Source organism: Felis catus, chromosome A3 (assembly GCF_018350175.1).
Source record: "Felis catus isolate Fca126 chromosome A3, F.catus_Fca126_mat1.0, whole genome shotgun sequence".
Taxonomy (NCBI): domain Eukaryota; kingdom Metazoa; phylum Chordata; class Mammalia; order Carnivora; family Felidae; genus Felis; species Felis catus.
In genome coordinates, this window is record NC_058370.1 from 117,736,235 (window position 1) to 117,754,089 (window position 17,855).

At 44.2% G+C, this 17,855-nt stretch overlaps 1 protein-coding gene across 11 annotated transcripts in view; it reads right to left on the minus strand.

Annotated features, from left to right (window-relative positions):
- The window catches only part of BABAM2 (BRISC and BRCA1 A complex member 2), a 425,146-nt gene that overhangs the window by 80,745 nt on the left and 326,546 nt on the right, over nt 1–17,855 (minus strand). For 8 of the 11 annotated variants that reach the window (XM_045054775.1, XM_045054777.1, XM_045054778.1 and 5 more), the window contains 4 exons: nt 16,753–16,872; nt 6,275–6,374; nt 2,901–2,971; nt 260–342 (listed from right to left, as the gene is read on the minus strand). In XM_045054775.1, coding sequence (XP_044910710.1) covers nt 260–342; nt 2,901–2,971; nt 6,275–6,374; nt 16,753–16,872 — 374 coding nt within the window. The remainder of the gene's footprint in view (nt 1–259; nt 343–2,900; nt 2,972–6,274; nt 6,375–16,752; nt 16,873–17,855) is intronic. The other 3 variants (XM_045054782.1, XM_045054786.1, XM_045054779.1) reach the window with 2 other exon arrangements.

A 17,855-nucleotide genomic window follows, 5' to 3' on the forward strand; every position in this document is an offset into this window, starting at 1 on the left:
CTCCCCTCCTGCTCAATCGTGACAATCAAAAATGTCTACGGACACCGCCAAACATCTGCCGAGGGGCAAATTATACGTGGTTGAGAACCACTGGTCTAGAGATATTTTCTCTTTAAGACCACGCGGTAAATATACTAAAGTAAAAGGAATCACAGCAGGGCACTAAAGGTTTTCACAGCCATTATTACATACGGTTTAGTACATGGATGTACATGCAAATGAATGTAGGCTGACGTGCTCATAGCAAAAGTATACTCACTGTGTACAAGAAAACAGAAATCTTTCCACATCAGCAGCAGAGTGAGTTTTGTAAAGCCTTCTGCATCATATTCCACGACACCTCTGGGTGATAAGAACACACACACAAAGAAGAAACCCTCATAAAAACAAGGCAGAAAAGAGATGTAAAGAATAGATTCCTAGAGTCACGGTGACTGAATCCAAGAGGCATTTAAGGTGAGTGTTACCACAGGAAGGACATGGGATTTGGAATGGCAGCAGCTACATTTATGTTACAGCTTTGCCATTTACTACCTATCACGACTCTGGGCAAATCACTTAACCTTTGGAGCCTCAATTTCCTCATCTGTAAGACAAATAGAACAGTATTTTTGAGCTTCATTACAGGGTCATGAAAAACAAGTAAGATAGACCATACAATGCTATGCAAATGCTGGTTATGAGTAAAAGGACAAATTAAGCAATCAGGTCAACAGGGACACTGCTGTCCGGATGGTGATTAAGACCCACTTTCACTCGGGCACTAAAAAGCAATGAGCAGTGACAACGTTACTAAGTCTGGGAGTCTATGTTAGTTTCTTCCAAAGTACTTGGAACCCTTTCACTTGTGTCCCCTGTCCTCCCCACCGGGCTCAAGACAAAGTAGCCACATTAGCTGGGTGGACACTGGTTCAGGTGGGAGATGCACAGGACGGGTGTCAAGGAGAACAGCCCCCGACTGCTAAGGTCCTGGCCAGAATCCTGATAGGCTAGCCTCCCCCGTTCCGCTCAAGAGCTGAGTGCTTGGGAGACGTGACCATAAGGTGACAATAGTAACCACACAGAGGACAGGCATAATCTTCTCTGTCATCCACCAGTGGCGTGTGCTATCTCCCTGGCTGAGTCAGGCCAATCAGACTGTCGATACCAATGGCCTGCCAGTTTCAGTAGGAAGGGTGAACTCATCATAAGGGCAAAGGGAATTAGGACACTAAAGACTGAGTGATTTGCTCAAAGACTGTTGGCACATCATTCAGATGACTTAGGTCAATAATTTTAGTCACCGGTTTATATTTCTTTTCATGAATTTATAATCAACTCAACATGTTAAACACCGCTATCTAAGCTTTTTAGATCCTGCATGCTGTACGTAAAAACAAGCACAGAATCCTTTCCAGTATGCATACAGTACAGTAATAGAATAGTATTTGCACAGGATTTAGTAGTTGTATACAAGTACTACTATATTACTGTATTATATGCATAATAAAACATACACAAAATGTATATTAAAAAAGATTTTCAAAAAAGCTGTAAATGCGAATTTTCCGATTTTTCTTGGGTGCGAATGGTTATGAGTGAGGTGGGGTGTGTGCCCCCTACTTGGGAGGTTACTGTGTTAGCTCCTTCATTTTTCATTCTATATTCTTAAGATAATTTCCTCAAAAATTAGAAGTCCAATGGTGCCATTTACTAACCACTGTTTGTATCATAAGAACTTTTTCAAAATGTTCATAAGTAAAGCTGAAAAAAAATCGTTGAGTATTAAAGGCTTATGTGAGAGACAGTCACACTGTTTAGATATTGACAGTTCTATTTTGGAGGCATAAAAAATTCCACTATGTATAATGAGAAAATTTCTTAAAATTGTTTTGAGGAGTCAGAAATTTTGCCCATAATTATGCTACAGTTTATAAAATTATATCCCTGGGAATGGCCAACCTTATTCTTTGTTTTGCCCGCTCCTGCCTAGTCCCAATTTTTTTGGTCCCAATTTCTTCACTTCCTTGTTTAAAATCTTAACTTTGTGTGACTATATATATCTTTCTATCTTTATAAACCTTCTCTGGAACAAGGTGGGCTATAAGCAGATCCCTAACACCCTTAGTGCTCAGCCCCCCTGAATGGGTAGAGCGTTCCATCTTTTGAAGAAGACGGTGGGGAAAACACGGTCTCTCTGCCCTTGAGCTAAGCCCTGGGCAGAAGCTCAACCAGGCCTCAGACGCCATTTAGGAAAACAGAGCTGCAGAACATCAGGCCACGGGCAACCTGAAGGAGGGGGCCGGCCACAGGGGCGGCAGCAGGAGGAGACGCACTCCCCAGCCCCACGCCTGCTTTCCCCTCTCTGTGCCTTCTTCCAACCCCTAATCCCGAGTGTGAGTCGCTGCTTTTGCATTGTCTAACGCCGGCTTTCCTCCCTGAGAAAAGCCTGCCGGAGTCCCGAGAACCAGGGTTCCCGCCCTGGCCCTGTCTCTTCCGGGCAGGTCACAAGACTTCCCAAAGGTCCAGGGCTTTCTTCAGTCAAACGTGCCAATAATGCCCACGTGGCTCCCTCCCTCACAACTCCAGGGAGCAGCTGGAGGTGTGTGCTGTGCACACTGCAGAGAGCTCAAGAACAAGCAGGCCTCGCTGCCCTCGTTACTGCTGGGCTTGGGGTTAGTCGTGAGGCTGATCCAAATTCTGCTCCGCAATCAATAACGCGATTCTGATATGTAGCAAAATCCTAAAAAATGTCTTCCTGGGAGCTTTAGCTTAAGCAACATACCAAAAAGAATCAAAGTGGCACTGAAAAGCTATTCCGTACAAGAGCAAGCTGCTATTTTCCCAATCAAGCTCTCGCGTTAGGGCCATCAGGACGGGAGGACATTGTTGGTACATGGTTTAAGCACAGAGGAACTTACGTGCCGAAGTGACTGAGGAAGGCAGCAATATACTCCCTTCTTTTGTGGTATCCTTGAATCACATACTGCACCTGAAACAGGAACCCAAAGCTGAGGAATAGGGAGTTTTCAAATGCTGTTTTACAAAGCATTTCAAAGATTCAGGGAGTAGAAAGAATGGTTAAATGAATGCCCATATTCCTGCCACCTGTATTCAACAACTATGAGTATTTTGTCTGGTTGCTCCATCCAGCCATCTACCTCCCTAACAAGCTATCAGTCAATCTTGCTGAAACATTTCAAAGGAACTTAGAGACACCATGGAAGTTTCTCCCTAGATACTTGGGCATGTACCTCCAAAAAATAAGGTATTTTCCTACATAGCCACAATGTTATGATTGTACCCAACAAATTATCAGCCATTTTCTGACTTCATCTAGTGCCCCAGGCGTTTTCAAAATATCCCAATTGTCCCCAAAATGTTCTTTTAAAAGACAGGGCATACTCAAGGATCAGGCATTTAATCTAGAAAGTCTATTAATGTAGATTAATAGGACCGTGTGTGCATGTGTCCATGCCTGCATGCACATATATGATTCTGACTTTTTAAAGAGATTGGGCTAGTTGTCTTATAGAATGTTCTGCATTCTAGACTCTCTGATTGTTTCCTTACTCCCTGTATTTGTCCTCTACTCCCTGTATTTCCTATTAATTGGAAGTTAGACTAAAGGTGTGACTAGATTGGGGGTGCCTGGGTGGCTCAGTTGGCTAAGCGTCCAACTCTTGATTTTGGCTCAGGTCATGATCTCAGGGTCATGAGATTGAGCCCCGTGTAGGGCTCTGCACTGACAGCACGAGGTCTGCTTGGGATTCTCTTGCTCCCTCTCTCTCTGCCCCTTCCCTAATCACGTGTGCCTGTGCATTCTCTCTCTCCCTCCCTCCCTCTCTCTCTCAAAATAAATAAACTTAAACAATAAAGTGTCTAGACTAGATTCAGGTTAAATATCTTTGGCAAAACAACTCCATAAGTGATGGTGGGCTTGATCACTGATTTAGGTGACGACAGCAGGATGACAGCAGGACTAATCCATCATAAAGGGAGGTTTCCCCTTTGCTGCCGCTGGCAGTGACCCCTGGGTATGCTTCTCGAGGCATGAGAAGACCTAGTTCCCTCTCGATCTTTTACCTCACGGTTTCGATACCTGTTGGAGATCCTCGTCTGAATCAGATTTTTCATTAGGAGACGAAAAGTGGTGATTTTTAAAAATTCTAACCCTCCTTGTGTACTTACCATCTGGAATTCTCTGTAAAGAAGAGTTTCCTCACATCTAATGGGGGCTATTTTATCCTGAATTACGACTCCTATTGAAAAGGCAGGATAATGCTTAATTCTTTCTTTTCAAATTCCTAGTATTCAGAAGAAGGCGTGTTACAATAGATTTTATTTTGCCTTTTCAGATTTCCTTGTTATCACCAAATGACCGTTTTTATTTTTAAAAAAATTGTGAACTTATTAAGCTGGGCATCTGAAAGTTAGTCATTTACCCATCAGCTACTAACACAAAAATTCATTCCTTATAATGTTCTCAGAGCGGCTCAAAGAAACGGGGCGGGGTGGGGGGAAGCGGCCCCCCAAATTGTTTTTATTGGCTATAGCCACAATGAGTTTCCATGGCTAACAAAAGCTCGAGATAAAGTGCTTGAAATAACCTTGACACAATTGGTAGTGATAGCCATTTTGTACCCTTTAAAAGTAAAACAATTCTATTTATATAATAGGGGTTTATGTCAATTTATAAAAACAGTGCTTACTTTGCAGGCTTAATGCAGGATCAGAAATGTTATTTTGGGAAAAGAAAAACAGATGATAAGTTTGCTTAAGTGGCTTTGTTTAAAAAGGGGATGAAAACAGTTCTGTGTACTTGATTTTAAAAACAGAAAACCATTTTAACAGAAACCCACAACAAAACTGGCTATAAAGATAGATTCCCATGTAATTATGGAAATTCATTTGAAGAGATTGTTTCTAAAAGCAGCCCATACTGTCCTCGTTTGTAGCAAGCATAAGAACATCAATTTTAAAAGACAAGTAAAATTAATGAAAGGGAACCAGATAAGAAAAACAAACCGATTCTTGTATTTCTGGGAAAATGGTAATACAATTTTTTGGAGAAAAATGTATGACTAGAAATTAATCTCAATTGGAGAGCTTTAAAAAAAGGCTTTTCTTCTCAATTCTGGAAGACCAAATTTGCATGTTTCTCTAAAATACTGGGACACAGATTTGAAGGCAGTGTAAAGTCCCACAATGTAAATAAGAATTCTATCCTCCGATCAGTCCTCAAGGAGGGCAGTGGCTGGGGGAATTTGGTCCAATGAGAAGCGTCCACTTCACGAGAGTTAGATGCCCTGGAATCTGTGCCAAGCCCACAGACTGCAGAGTTGCCAGATTTTAGGTTCTCTGACATTTAAAAACTAATACTGAAGACTCTGAAATATTATTGTACTTTTAAAATATTTCCTATATAGAGATGAGCCATCTTTTGAAAGAAAGAGACAAACAAAAGATTTATTTTCCAAGCCAATGTGAACAAGTCAATAGGGGCATAGAAAACAGTACTTTGGAACTTAAGTGAACTGAGTCAGTCCATGTAGAAGAAGAGAGTAAATCAGTATTGCTTGTGGATTAACACATCCAGTATTTAGCTAAATACACTGGCTGGACATGAACGAGCATATTCTTATGCTTTTTTTAAAAGTATCTAACAATAGCCATTAACGTAAACTCAGCTACTTGACAGTGTAATGGCTCATAAATGCAGCTCAGGGAAAGCTTTCGATAATCTGATGTGCTGGGTTATCGGACCGGCTGACCTGGAGATCTCGCCCTGAGGAGCGGGGCTCTGGCAAACTGCTCCTGGACAGGACACGGACAATCAGGAACTCACTACTAAAAAGTGAGGTACAGAAAAACAGAAAGAGCTGAAGGCAGCTCTAGTGAATTACCTTGATGCTAGCCAGTGGCAACCCCCCCCCCCCCCCCCAAAGCCATGCATGCATGCATCAGATAACTGGGAAATGGAGGAGTTCAAAGGTGAACAATCTAGCAAAAACTCAGGACACAAAGGAAATTTCAGAAGAAGGAGACAGAAGTTTAAAAGATGAAGATAAGGCTGGAGCAGGAGGTCAGAATCCTTCGAAAAGGAAGGAGGGCGAAGAACTAGGGAGAGAAACGGATGAGCTGTAATTCACAGTAAGAAAGGCCGACGTCAGGTGGAGACTGACTCTAAGATGGGGTGAAGAAGCCAGCGCCTGCATACAAGGCCGTGTAGGTGCCACGCTGGAGAGAGGAGCCTTACAAGGGGCGAGGGGAGGGTCAGGAGTCTTGCTTTTACCTTGTTGGTGAGCAGGTGGCACACTTGAGGCACATAATCAATGAGACATCCTCCTCCTGGGAAAGCTGGGATATGAAGAGCTGAGGAGCCTCCAAGCGCACTGAAAGGACAAGAGGACAAGGGACACTTGTCTTAGGGCTCCGACAAGGTAGAAGTGGTACCCTCACAGACTTGGCTTCTCTTACCAAGGTCTGCCCACGAACCGCTTGGAATGATGACAACAGGAATATGGGCTCCACTTTATGATTAGATTTATTTTAATCACTTTGTTAATTCAGCGTGTTCGTGTTACCGATGAATAACAACGAATGATTCTGTCACACAAGAGTACAAATTAGCACATTCTGATTGGCAGGGGTAAATGTCTTACCAATAGTAATGGGTTGGACCTAGTATGGAAACACATTTTTTTTCATCCCCTTCGTTACGTGCCAGGCAAAGAGAAGTCAGAAGTCATTCCTTAAACCCCTGAATTGAACTGAACTGAGTTGCTGCAGCGCTCCCAACAGTGTACCAGAGGGACCAGTTCTGCCCTCACCAGCTTGGGGGCCCTGGGAAGCCTCCTTGGGCTTTAGCGTCCTCATGTTTAGTGTGAGGCAGGTGGCCTAGGGCAGGGGCTACGGACTCCAGGGTCTACCCGGCCCAGGTAGGTGATGGAAACGAGCACAGAGAACTGGCGTTTCTGCCCAGTGGAAAGGGCCCTCCACCTCTTCTCTTCAGCTGATCTCTGCCACGTGGGAACACAGGCCCGGCCTTATAGGAGCTCAATTTTTCACGTGAAGCCAGAAATCCAGAATATTTAACGTCTCAAGTTTTAAACGGCGGCAACTAATTAAACACCTTCCGGAACAGCATGCCGCCCGGTCCTGTGTCTCTGGACCAATATGGGTGGGAAGTCTGTAACTAGTCCAAGTCAACACGGACATCCAATCCATCTAAACAAGAAGGTACAGTCAAAAATCACCAAACCAAGCACTACGACACAACACTGATCCAGAAATAGTTTCCAGGTCCTGAGCAGTATACAGTTCGTATCTCATTCTTTTAAACTGTTTTTATTTTATTTTTTTAATGTTTATTTATTTTTGAGAGAGAGAGTGAAACAGAGTGCGAGTGGGGCAGGGGCAGAGAGAGAGAGACACACACAGAATCCAAGGCAGGCTCCAGGTTCTGAGCTGTGAGTGCAGAGCCCGATGCGGGGATCGAACTCACGAACTGAGATCATGACCTGAGTTGAAATTGGACACTTAACCGACTGAGCCACCCAAGCAGGCGCCTCTCGTAATCATCCAATCTTGATTTTATCTTCTTTCCTCTCTCAGTTTCCTTTGGTCCTAATTTGTTTTTCTTATTTGAATTTTAGCTTAATGTGTAGGTTTTCTGCTGTAAGCCCCTTGAACCATCTCTGTAATATGATGGGGTGTAAAAAGACCCCTAAGATCTGTTAATGCTGTGATAATTCGTTAACCAAGTCCCCACAGTTACAAGGCAGTAAACGGAAGCAAAGTGCTTCACAATAACAGTCTAGAAAATCATTCCTAAATAGTTTAGAGCAGAAAGACTTAGCCGAGGGTTTGCGATACAGAGAACAATACATAGAACTACTGAAAGGGTTCCAGACCCAGCCTGTCTCCCTATTGACTACAGATTTCTGAAATTAATTTTTCTGGTAGGAATGAATATTTTGTTTATTTATTTATGGAATGAAAACGTCCCAACACACAAATAAAACCCCAGGTGATATGAGGAAGTCAACATCGGGTGGAAATATTTGCTGTTGACTTTTTTCTATTCAGATGATACCTAAAAAGCACAACAACTCTGACAACTGAGAAAATTATGAGACAGCATTTGACTAAGTATGACATTAATGAATCATCTACAGCCTGCAACTGCACAGAATCAGCAAGAACATCATTTCCGTTTGCTACTCTCAGAGCAGACACTGGCTTAGATTTACTCTAAACTCTGAAGAAGGCTAGGAAAATTCCTATGACTTCTTGTGAACTGGAAGAAGGCTTTTTGTCCCCTCTTTTGTATGCAAATGTACACAGAGGGCACACTTCAAACCTGAAGGTTCTACTGGTTCCATTAGGATGGAAACTGATCCAGAAGAAAATTCTGTAGCACGAGTAACAAACCCAATATTTCTATCCTGTAGTCACTGGGGGAAATATCTGTGTAACACAGAAAATACCAAGATCCAGCTTCTCATTGCTTAGGGGAACAATCTTTGGCATGATAAAATCCCAAAAAATAATTTGGACAGTTTCCTGGAATTGATTATAGTGGGCTTTGACCTGTATAAAATATTACAGGATAAGTTCTTAATCATTCATTAAATTGAATACAAAAAATGAAAATAGTCTGTGGGTAATCCTCTAAACCTGAGACTCTCTCTGCTTCTGAAATACAGCCATTAAACCAAAATTACCTGTAATGATGGAAAGAAGCAGAGGTGTGGAGAAATCCAAAGGCCGTCTGCTTGGCCGCCAGGCCCGTCTCTCTCCACTCTGCTTCCGTGATCATCGGGAACTAACACTTGTTGCTAGGTGCTTTCTCATGATCAAACTTAATCCTCCCCACAATTCAATGAGGTGACAATTATCAGTGTAATTTTACAGGTGAAGAAACTGAGGCTCAGAGAGCAGAAGAAATTTCCTTGGGTTCATTCACACAGCCAGAAAATGATAAAGTCAAGATCTGAGCTCAGGCCTGCCTACTGCCAGAGTCCAGGCTGTTACTGCTGAATTCCATGCCTCCCTGAGAGCAGGGGGCTTTTACTCTTGAAAGGGCTGCAGGGACGGGAAGAAACAGTGGGTCTGGCTACCAGTGAGTGGGACCAGGACTCCAGGGATGCTGTAGGGCTTCCAGAAGCACTCCAACTACCCCTGAAGCAGGCACTGTGTTGTACAGCCCACCATCTCTCCTGACGTTCCTCCACACAGCAGCTGAGCAAGCATTCCTGTCGATTTTGTTCGTACTTCAGTCTCTCCCACCCCAACCACCAAACAACCAGATTCACTGCATCTCAGATGCGAGGAGCCAACCTCTCTGCCATGTCTCACTGTGGGTGACCGAGTTGGCTGCACAGGGTGAGCCTCAGTGAGTGAAGGGCTTCCGATACTACGAAGGATTGCTTTAAGTGAGAGTTTATTTTTAAAATGGCATTTACTGCACCCTTTCTTTAACTCGGGAGTTCCTTAGCTTGTGAGCGTACTGAACCTGACTTCCAGCGTCACACACTGATAAGTGCTGCTGATTCATGTATAAATATCCGCCTCGTGGGTAAATATTTAACAGGTCTGCTATAGCCTGAATGCTGCCCTGATCATGCTCAATAAACAAAGTCAAGTGCCATGAAATAAAAAAGCTATTATGTTTTTAAAAGGTGCAAGATGGAGGTAAGGCCTTGTGATCTCTAATTATTTAATATTCATGAATCAAAAACTACTGGGTTGAGCACGTACAACAGAAGGCTCAGCCTGTGCAGATTCCAGGGCTCACGGAGCTCTTCCCAGGAATGCAGGTCTGGCTGGAGAAGGCAGGGCTGGACCGGTTGGCTTAGCGGCAGGAAGGGGCTGAGGACAGGGTGAGAAGGGGGTGGGGGGGACCACTGCTGTTGATTCTTCTGATCTTCAGACCGGTGAGGTGAGGAAGCGGGGTACAAAGTGATGGAAAATCAACTACTGGGGGGGCATCTCAGGTTGAAATTAGGAGGAGAAAGAGGTGAAGGGGCTGTTCTGATGAGAAAATACCATCCATCTCTTTATTGACTGAAATGCGCCATGCAATTAGCTGGTAATTCTTAGAACTGAAACTGAATCTGTGGATACAAATTAGAAGGACAAGACCAGAGTCTGAGAAATCTGTCCAACAATGGAGTTGAACAGACCAAATGGTAGCCAGAAAAGCATTTCCAGGTCCGTCTCACTGGATGTAAAAGTCAAATACAAGAACTGTCTGTGTTAAATGTATTGATACAATGGTTTTCCATGCAAATACAGCCAAGAGAGCCCTTTGCGAACCTGGCTCTGTCTGCAAATACTCAGAGCACTTCTAATACTGAAGACTTGACTTGGCTACAGTGCAACAGCACAAAGGAAATACTTTTGAGCATTTTGACATGGAAAAATGCAGGGAGTCAGCCTGTCTGAAGGCCTGACTTGGGACAATGGGGTTTGATTTTAACCCATTATGGAACAGTAACTCTTCCTCTCCAGGTGGCGTTTTACCTTACTGGCCCGAGCAAAGCATGACTTGGCACTGGAGAAAGCAAGAAGGGCCAGTGGTTTTCAATTATAATTCTTGCTTCTGCCAAGTTTGTTCTGCTTGGCTCTACTCAATGCTCCCATCAGTGCAGTGGGGTAACACTCCTCCCAAAAAGACCCATCTCTCTCAAGGGAGAAATAACAATCACAATCACGTTAATATTAAAATAGCACCAAGCACTCCAAGAGAGACTTCATTCTAAACCGCCTCCTCTTGGAGCATGCTGTGGTCAAGGGTTATGTCAAGGCCCTTCAGAGACACTTGGCTCAGCGTTATCATCCAGCTTTTGCCTTTGGATGGGATTCCAAGGGGAAGGACATTGCCTCCTCCACAATGATTCTGGGGAGTGTTGGAGGGTCAAGCACTGACATGGGGAACTTCCAGGATGTCAGACGGACACAAGCTGCCACTAAGCCCCAAGGCTAAGAGACATCCTAAGGAAAGGTGAGCCTTCAACTCAATTCAACAAACACTAACTGTATGCCTAACTGTGTTTAAGGACTTTAGTTTCCCATTCTGGATATGTGATTAGGGCACCACTGCTAATTCCCTTCATGGTAGAGGGATGCCAGGGAACCTCAAGAATCTGGAGCACTCTATAATGCCAGAGTATGTTTCCTGGTGGCCCGCCAGGAGGGCCAGTACAGCAAAACAGAAGTCACTGGTATTTATTGAGTATCCACTTTTGCCAGGCACCCTACCAGGCACTTCACTATCTCTAAACCTCGTAACAACCCGGCCAAGTGGACCTAATGAGTCCAATTTACAGAAGGGGAAACCAAGGGTCTTAGGGTCTAAGTATCTTTCCAAGGTTACCCAGGCGAGCGAGCTGCAGAGTCTTCTTGGTTCCAAAGTCTACGTCCTTTTTCATCAGAAATTCTTTCATAGAAAGAGGTGTGAGAAATTTGAAACTCTCACCCCCCTATGTCCTGAAACAGCGGTGTATAAGTGGCTGAAATTATCCTCAAAAAAGCTTGTTATCCATGAAACTCATCACTGTGCCGTCTCACTTGTTCTTAAGATATCATATGTCACAACAAGTTAACTTGCAGGATAGAGAAAAACAGTCACGTATAGCTTCTGAAAACCCATAAGCACACAAATAGTACATTAAGGAGAGACCCTGGTTTATTTGTTTGTTTGTTGTTCCCAACGGGATTTTCTTTTTTCCTACCAAAGCATTTTCTAGTGCTATTGTTAGTTCTTGTCTCATTTCATAGATTCAACTCTGAGCCATCTCAAGAATCTCTGTATACCTCAGTTAAACAAAATCAGGGTATAATTTAAAAAAAAAAAAATCTCAGCAAGTATAACAGGAGAAAATAAAGAGATCACAGAGACAAGTTTACAAGTAGAAGAAAACATGGGGAGTCAAACTGGATGAGGGGTTCACTGAGCACCGATGGAGGGCTGGCCACACTACATTTGTGACTAACCCAATGTTTCTATTCAGCATAAATCAGGTCTTTATTAGAGTACTGTAGTCCATTTCTTGTTTCTCATTTTTGGAGGGACACACGAAAATGGAAATGTTCTGAGACAATGACAAATATGACTGAATACTTAGAAAATGTCCCTCTGGAGGAAAAGTCTAAAAAGAAGCTGAAATTGTTAAGTAAAATTATTTAGAAGGTTACGGAATTATTAACTAGAGTAACTTAAGAATGTGAAGATGTACTATATGGACAATTTGAATCCGTGGTTCCTTGCTTGGGCACTGTATACATGAAGAGTTTAAAATATGACGGATTTCGTTGGTACAGTGAGTGAATTTTCCACAGGACGAAGAGGGAATAACAGGTCCATCTGAGAAGCGGTGGGTGTCAGGCACTATACTCAGTGCCCTCCTATATGACATCAACTCTGCTTCACACCAAGCTGCGCCAGAAGCGTTATCCCATTTTACAGACGGGAAGGCCGGAGCTCAGAGAAGTTCCGGAACCTCTCCAAGGTCACATATATAGTAAATGGCAGAGTCAACTAAATCCAGGCGTCTCTGACCTAAATCTACCCCACCCTCAGGTTATCACTTCTGTGATTTCTGAATCCCTGTCTGCAGACCGGGTATCGGTTCCACGTGTATCAGCTTTATCGGGCTCCTTCTGGCTTGGGTGGTTCAGGCAGATGCCTGGGTTGACTGAGCCACGGAGGCTGCTTCCAGGAACATTTATTCAACTGCTTTAGGTACCTGAAGAAGCAATTAAGGCCTTTCTCATTGTAGGCAAGCGAACCCCAGGAAACCCAGAAGCACTCTGAGGGCCGAAGGACACGATGGGCAGTTTCAGCAGATAGGAGGTGGCACGCAAGCCAAGAGACTTCACGCTTACAGAAATACAAAAGATGGAATATGGTGATTGCAGACAGAACATGTCTCACGACATGAAAGCTAACCAAGTTTTTGTTCGGAAATGTGTTTTTTAAGTTTGTTAACATCTTTAAAAAAGCCTTCAAGGGACGGTAATCTTAACAGCTGTCCACCATCAGGATTCTGTTAGCATGTGGAAAAGCATTTAAAGTAAATCCCCCAAAACAACAACGGACTCGGCAGATGTTGTATTAAGATTTGGTCTGAACTACTTACAGTGATGCCTCGCCACACGAGACATGAACAGACCGGGCAAAAGAAAAGCTTTCTCCCTCTTGCCTTTTGATCCCTCGCCACGTATCTGCAGTTGACTCCACCACAACTTCTTTAAGAAATGGAACTGTTTTCAAAGACCAGTCATCAGGAATGTGTAAAGTGACTATGAGTTTGTTATAAATTTACAACCCCGAGGTTCCAATGAATGGCTTTACCGCTCTGCTATTACACAGGCAGAGGTTCCTCTTCCTATGGCATACTTTTATAACATATTTACTGCGAAAAGTTCAATACCTACGTGTATCACATCGTGACACTGTATGCTTTGAATATCTTACAATTTTGTCAAGTATACATCAATAAAGCTAGTAAAACATCAGCGCACACCACAGTTACCCTCGACGAAACCCACAAGCATTTTTACAACTCCCTCATGGCACGCTGGTTTTAATGATGGTCAATGGCAGACACAGAGAACGAGGGGGGAATGATGCCTCTGCCTGGCCAGGGCAGAGAAGGGTATCCACCTGATTCCTGTTTACTGTTAGTCACTAAAGGCTCAGGCACATAAACAGCATTAGGCAACTTCATGTGCACATTCCTGGTCTCTGTGCTCAAAGAGCTAATCTGTAGAAGCTGCAGCTGGGCTTGCCCACACAAAATCAAGCAGAGATACCAGAAGATGAGATTAGCCAGGGTGCCAGAACATAACACTTTACAATTTGTTTCCAAAGTGCTCATTTTTTTGTTTTTTTACAACAGCCTTACAAAGTAGGTAGCAAGTGTTGTTATACCCATTATAGAGATAAGAAGACTACGACTTGAGATGGGGGGCTTGCCCAAGGTCTTAAAGCTGGAAACCGTGAAAATGGGATCGCGATCTTTTTTCTGCACTAGTAGTTGTCATGATTGTGTGACAATAATCTGGGGTGCCTGTTAAAAACTCAGATACCCAGGCATCACCCCAGAGAAGCTGATTTATTAGGTTCAGCAGGTCTGAGATGGGACCTTGGAATCTGCATTTTAAGATTCTCTAACGGATGTAGGTGCAGGCGGTCCTCACACCACACTGCTCTGTACATGATGCTGAGGATGCACAACTGGGACTGAGAATGTGGAAGGTGCAGGAAAAGCAAACTTGCACCCCATCCCTGGTGCATTAGGTCACTGACAATTTGAAAGGCACGGCGGACAAGAAGGTGAAGAAAACCTAGACATGCTCTCAAGGACTTTAAGGCTTAGCGTGGAAGTAGAATATGTTTCTGGAAACAACTAGAAAAGGGTGATTAGCACTGAGTTTACACATGGACAAAAGGCAGTGTAGTTACCTGCAGGTAACCAGAAGGCCAGGCAGAGGAGCAGTGAAATCAGGACTGGGCCGGAAGTAAGGACAGAGATTCTACTTTACAAGAAGGCAAGGCACAAGATCAAAGGCCAGGGACTGTGCAGACAGCAGGCCGTGGGGCCTGGACCACAGCGAACAGCTTCTGCCCCTATGAGAAAAGCATATTTCATACTTCAGCTACTGCTGAAAGGGCATCTGTCTGGAGGAGGTAAGAAGAGACAAGAGTAGATCCTGGTGCATGCCAGTGGTGACCTGGGCAGGAAAGAAAATTAGAGGTTAGAAAAGAAGTTCTGTTTAGTCACAGAGTGAGAGATGTCCTGGAGATAAGGAAACGTCTGAGGTTGGATAATGAACCTCATTGCTTAACGTAACTCTTTTACACTGACAACTTCCAAATTTATACTCTAGCCCAGACCTTTCCTCAACTAGGGACTCAGCCGACCGCTTACTCCATGCCTCTGCCTGGATGTCTCAAGGGCACTTCCAACTCAACCCGCACAAGCAAACCCTGCCTGCAAACCTCCTGCTCCTGCCCTCAGCCCTTTGCAGCCAATGGCAGCTCCAGCCTACTGGCTCCCCAGTCATCCTTGACTCTTCTCCCTCACATTCCACATTCAGTCAGCCTTGTCCAATCTCCCGTACCTTCTCATCTGGATTCCTGCCCCCATGGGTAAGCCGGGGCTGCTCCTACCTCAGTGTTTCTGCCTCGATCGGACACGCGGCCAGTCCTTCTGGTCTTTTCTCTGCCTGGAACACTCTTCCCAGCCGTCTGCAGGGCCTGCTTCCTCACCCGCTTCAGGTCTTACTCAGATATCACCTTCTTAGTAAGGCTTCTTGAACAACCTATTTAAAACAAGCCACCTCCAGCCCGGGTATCTCCTCGTCTTTGTTTTACCTGCTCTATGGCCTATATGTCCATAAAACGTTCAACATACTGTATCTGTTTACCGTCTCCCCCCACCACCCTTCACTAGAATGGGGACTTCGGTCTGTTTTGGTCTGTTTTGGTCCCTGCTGTTACACCAGAAACAAAGAATAGTGCCAAGTTCCTAGTAGGCACTCAATAAATATCTGTGGTATTAAAGTCAAATGAATGTAGGGAAAGATACAGGAGTCAAATTTCCAAAATGGACATTAAAAGTCAGTAAAACGTATACATATTTTCTGAAATAGTCATTGTGAAAAGGAAGGTTTCAAGGGTCCGGGACAGGGGTCGCCAAACTTGGTCAGTAAAGGGCCAGGCAGTAAATGGTGTCGGCTCTGTGTCCATAACATCTCTGTTGCAACTACTCAACTCTGACGCCACGGCATGAAAGCAGCCGTTGACAATTTGTAAGCGAATGACGCAGCTGTGCTCCAACGAAATTATTCAGGGCCACTGAAATGTGGGTTTCATACCATTTTGACAAAGTACAAAATATTATTCTTTAAGTGCTTCTCTAGCCATTTTAGAAATGTAAACCATCTTTCTTAGCTCACGAGCCGGACAAAGTAGGCTGTAGTCTGCGGACTCTTGATCTAGGATCCTAGGTCATTTGACAGTTCTAGGGGTGCTGAGGAGAAGTATATCTATCCCAGAAGAAATAGAGCCAAAGAGACCTGGATCAGGTTAGCAAAATTGAAAAGAAGCCCCTTTGGTCAAACCTCTTACAAACCATATTCGACCAGCAGGGAAACCACAAGCATTAGTCTTTCTCAGGCGAGGGTGAGGTGGACGTTAAGCAGCAACTCGTGCGCTGTGGGAGTTTCATAATGACACTGGATTGGAACACTGTGCAAGAGAGCTATTTATATGATCTCAAATGAAGCCTGAGGCATATTCTGGTGCTTTCTACGTCTATGCTAGGTGAAAAAGCTGCCTACAAAAGCCTTCCTCCCACCCAAAATACTAGCTGTTAGTTGGTGACTGATCCTCAGAAATATTAAGATGAATCATATATGCTCTTTTCACAGCGCAAAAAGAGATAATTTTAAAACTCAGAAAATGTCACTTTGGGTAGTCACAAACCGTACAATTAGAAAAGCTGCCCAGCCTGAAAATTGTAAATAAATAAAATCCTGTTCTTGCATGGAAACATTTTCCTCATTTAGATTCCAATGCTTGTCTTAGGACTTGCCTCCAAGGTTGGCTGGTGTTAAAACGTGTTCAGTCCCATAATCTGATGATGGAAGGCAGCCTTTGTTCTCCACCCCTCTTCCCCGGGGCCCTCCCCGGCTAACGCTGCTGCCCTCGGTAACCCCCGGCACTCAGCTCGGACTTGCGCCGTTCTTCTCACCTACAGGCAGCCTGTGGCCTCCCTGTCTCCTGCTCTGGGTTGGCCTGAGAGGTGCCAGCTGACAGCGGGCTCAGTCTGGACCCAAGCGCAGGGCAAGGAATCCCATGTTTCTTTCTTCTTCCTGCTTGGAGAAACAGGTATTTCTGTCTTTGATCCCTAAGCTCTGCTTTCTTTCTCTTGTTACTAAACAGCTCACTCCCTATCTCCTCCTGGCCCCTCCCTTGCCCTTTTCTGCAACATCATCACTTTTACACACTGCACCGTTTGGCACACGAGAAGGAGGGACCACATCAAATAAAGGAATGCAACCGCAAAAGCTGCCTGGAGAGGGAAGGCCTCGGATTTTTTTTTTTTTTTTTTTTTGTCAATTTACCGTTTTTGGACTTGTTCTCCCATAATCAAATCCTCCCTATCGTGTTAACAATGTGGTAGTGTGTCAATACATTGGAATTTTGCTTCCATCAGCAACCCAGAGCTTAATAGGAAAATGAAGCAATGAAATGCTGGTCTCACTGCTAACCTTAGGCCTGGCCCGTACTCAGGATGGGGATGTTGGCTTCTTGACGGTATGCGGGCCAAACCTTCAACGCTTTGTGAGAGCTCAGGGTTGTCGGCAGAGGCCTAAGCCAGCGTCTTGGGCATTGTATGGGCATGCTTCTGCCATCACAAGAGAGACACCCACTCCGAGTACACTGACTGAAGCATGAAACACCCCCAATTTTTGTAAGCCAGACAAAGTTTAGACGGAATTCACCTGCAGGGATTTAAAAGGCATTTGGCGGGGGCAGGGAGAGGCAAGAGAATAGTCCGGGTGGATGAAATGGACCTACAATTTAGGAATAAAAAGTAACAAAATAGTCAATCTCAATAAATAAATGACCTGTTGAGCTGAGTGGCAGCAACTCCTGGGTCTGGCTCTGGGACACGCTCATGTCCAGAGTTATCACAAAAGGGACTGTGTAAAGTTCAAGTGTTGTTTTGTTCTTGTTTTAAATTAAAAACACATGTGGGGTGCCTGGGTGGCTCAGTCGGTTAAGCATCTGACTAGGGCTCAGGTCATGAGCTCACGGTTCATGAGTTCAAGCCCCATGTTGGGCTCTGTGCTGA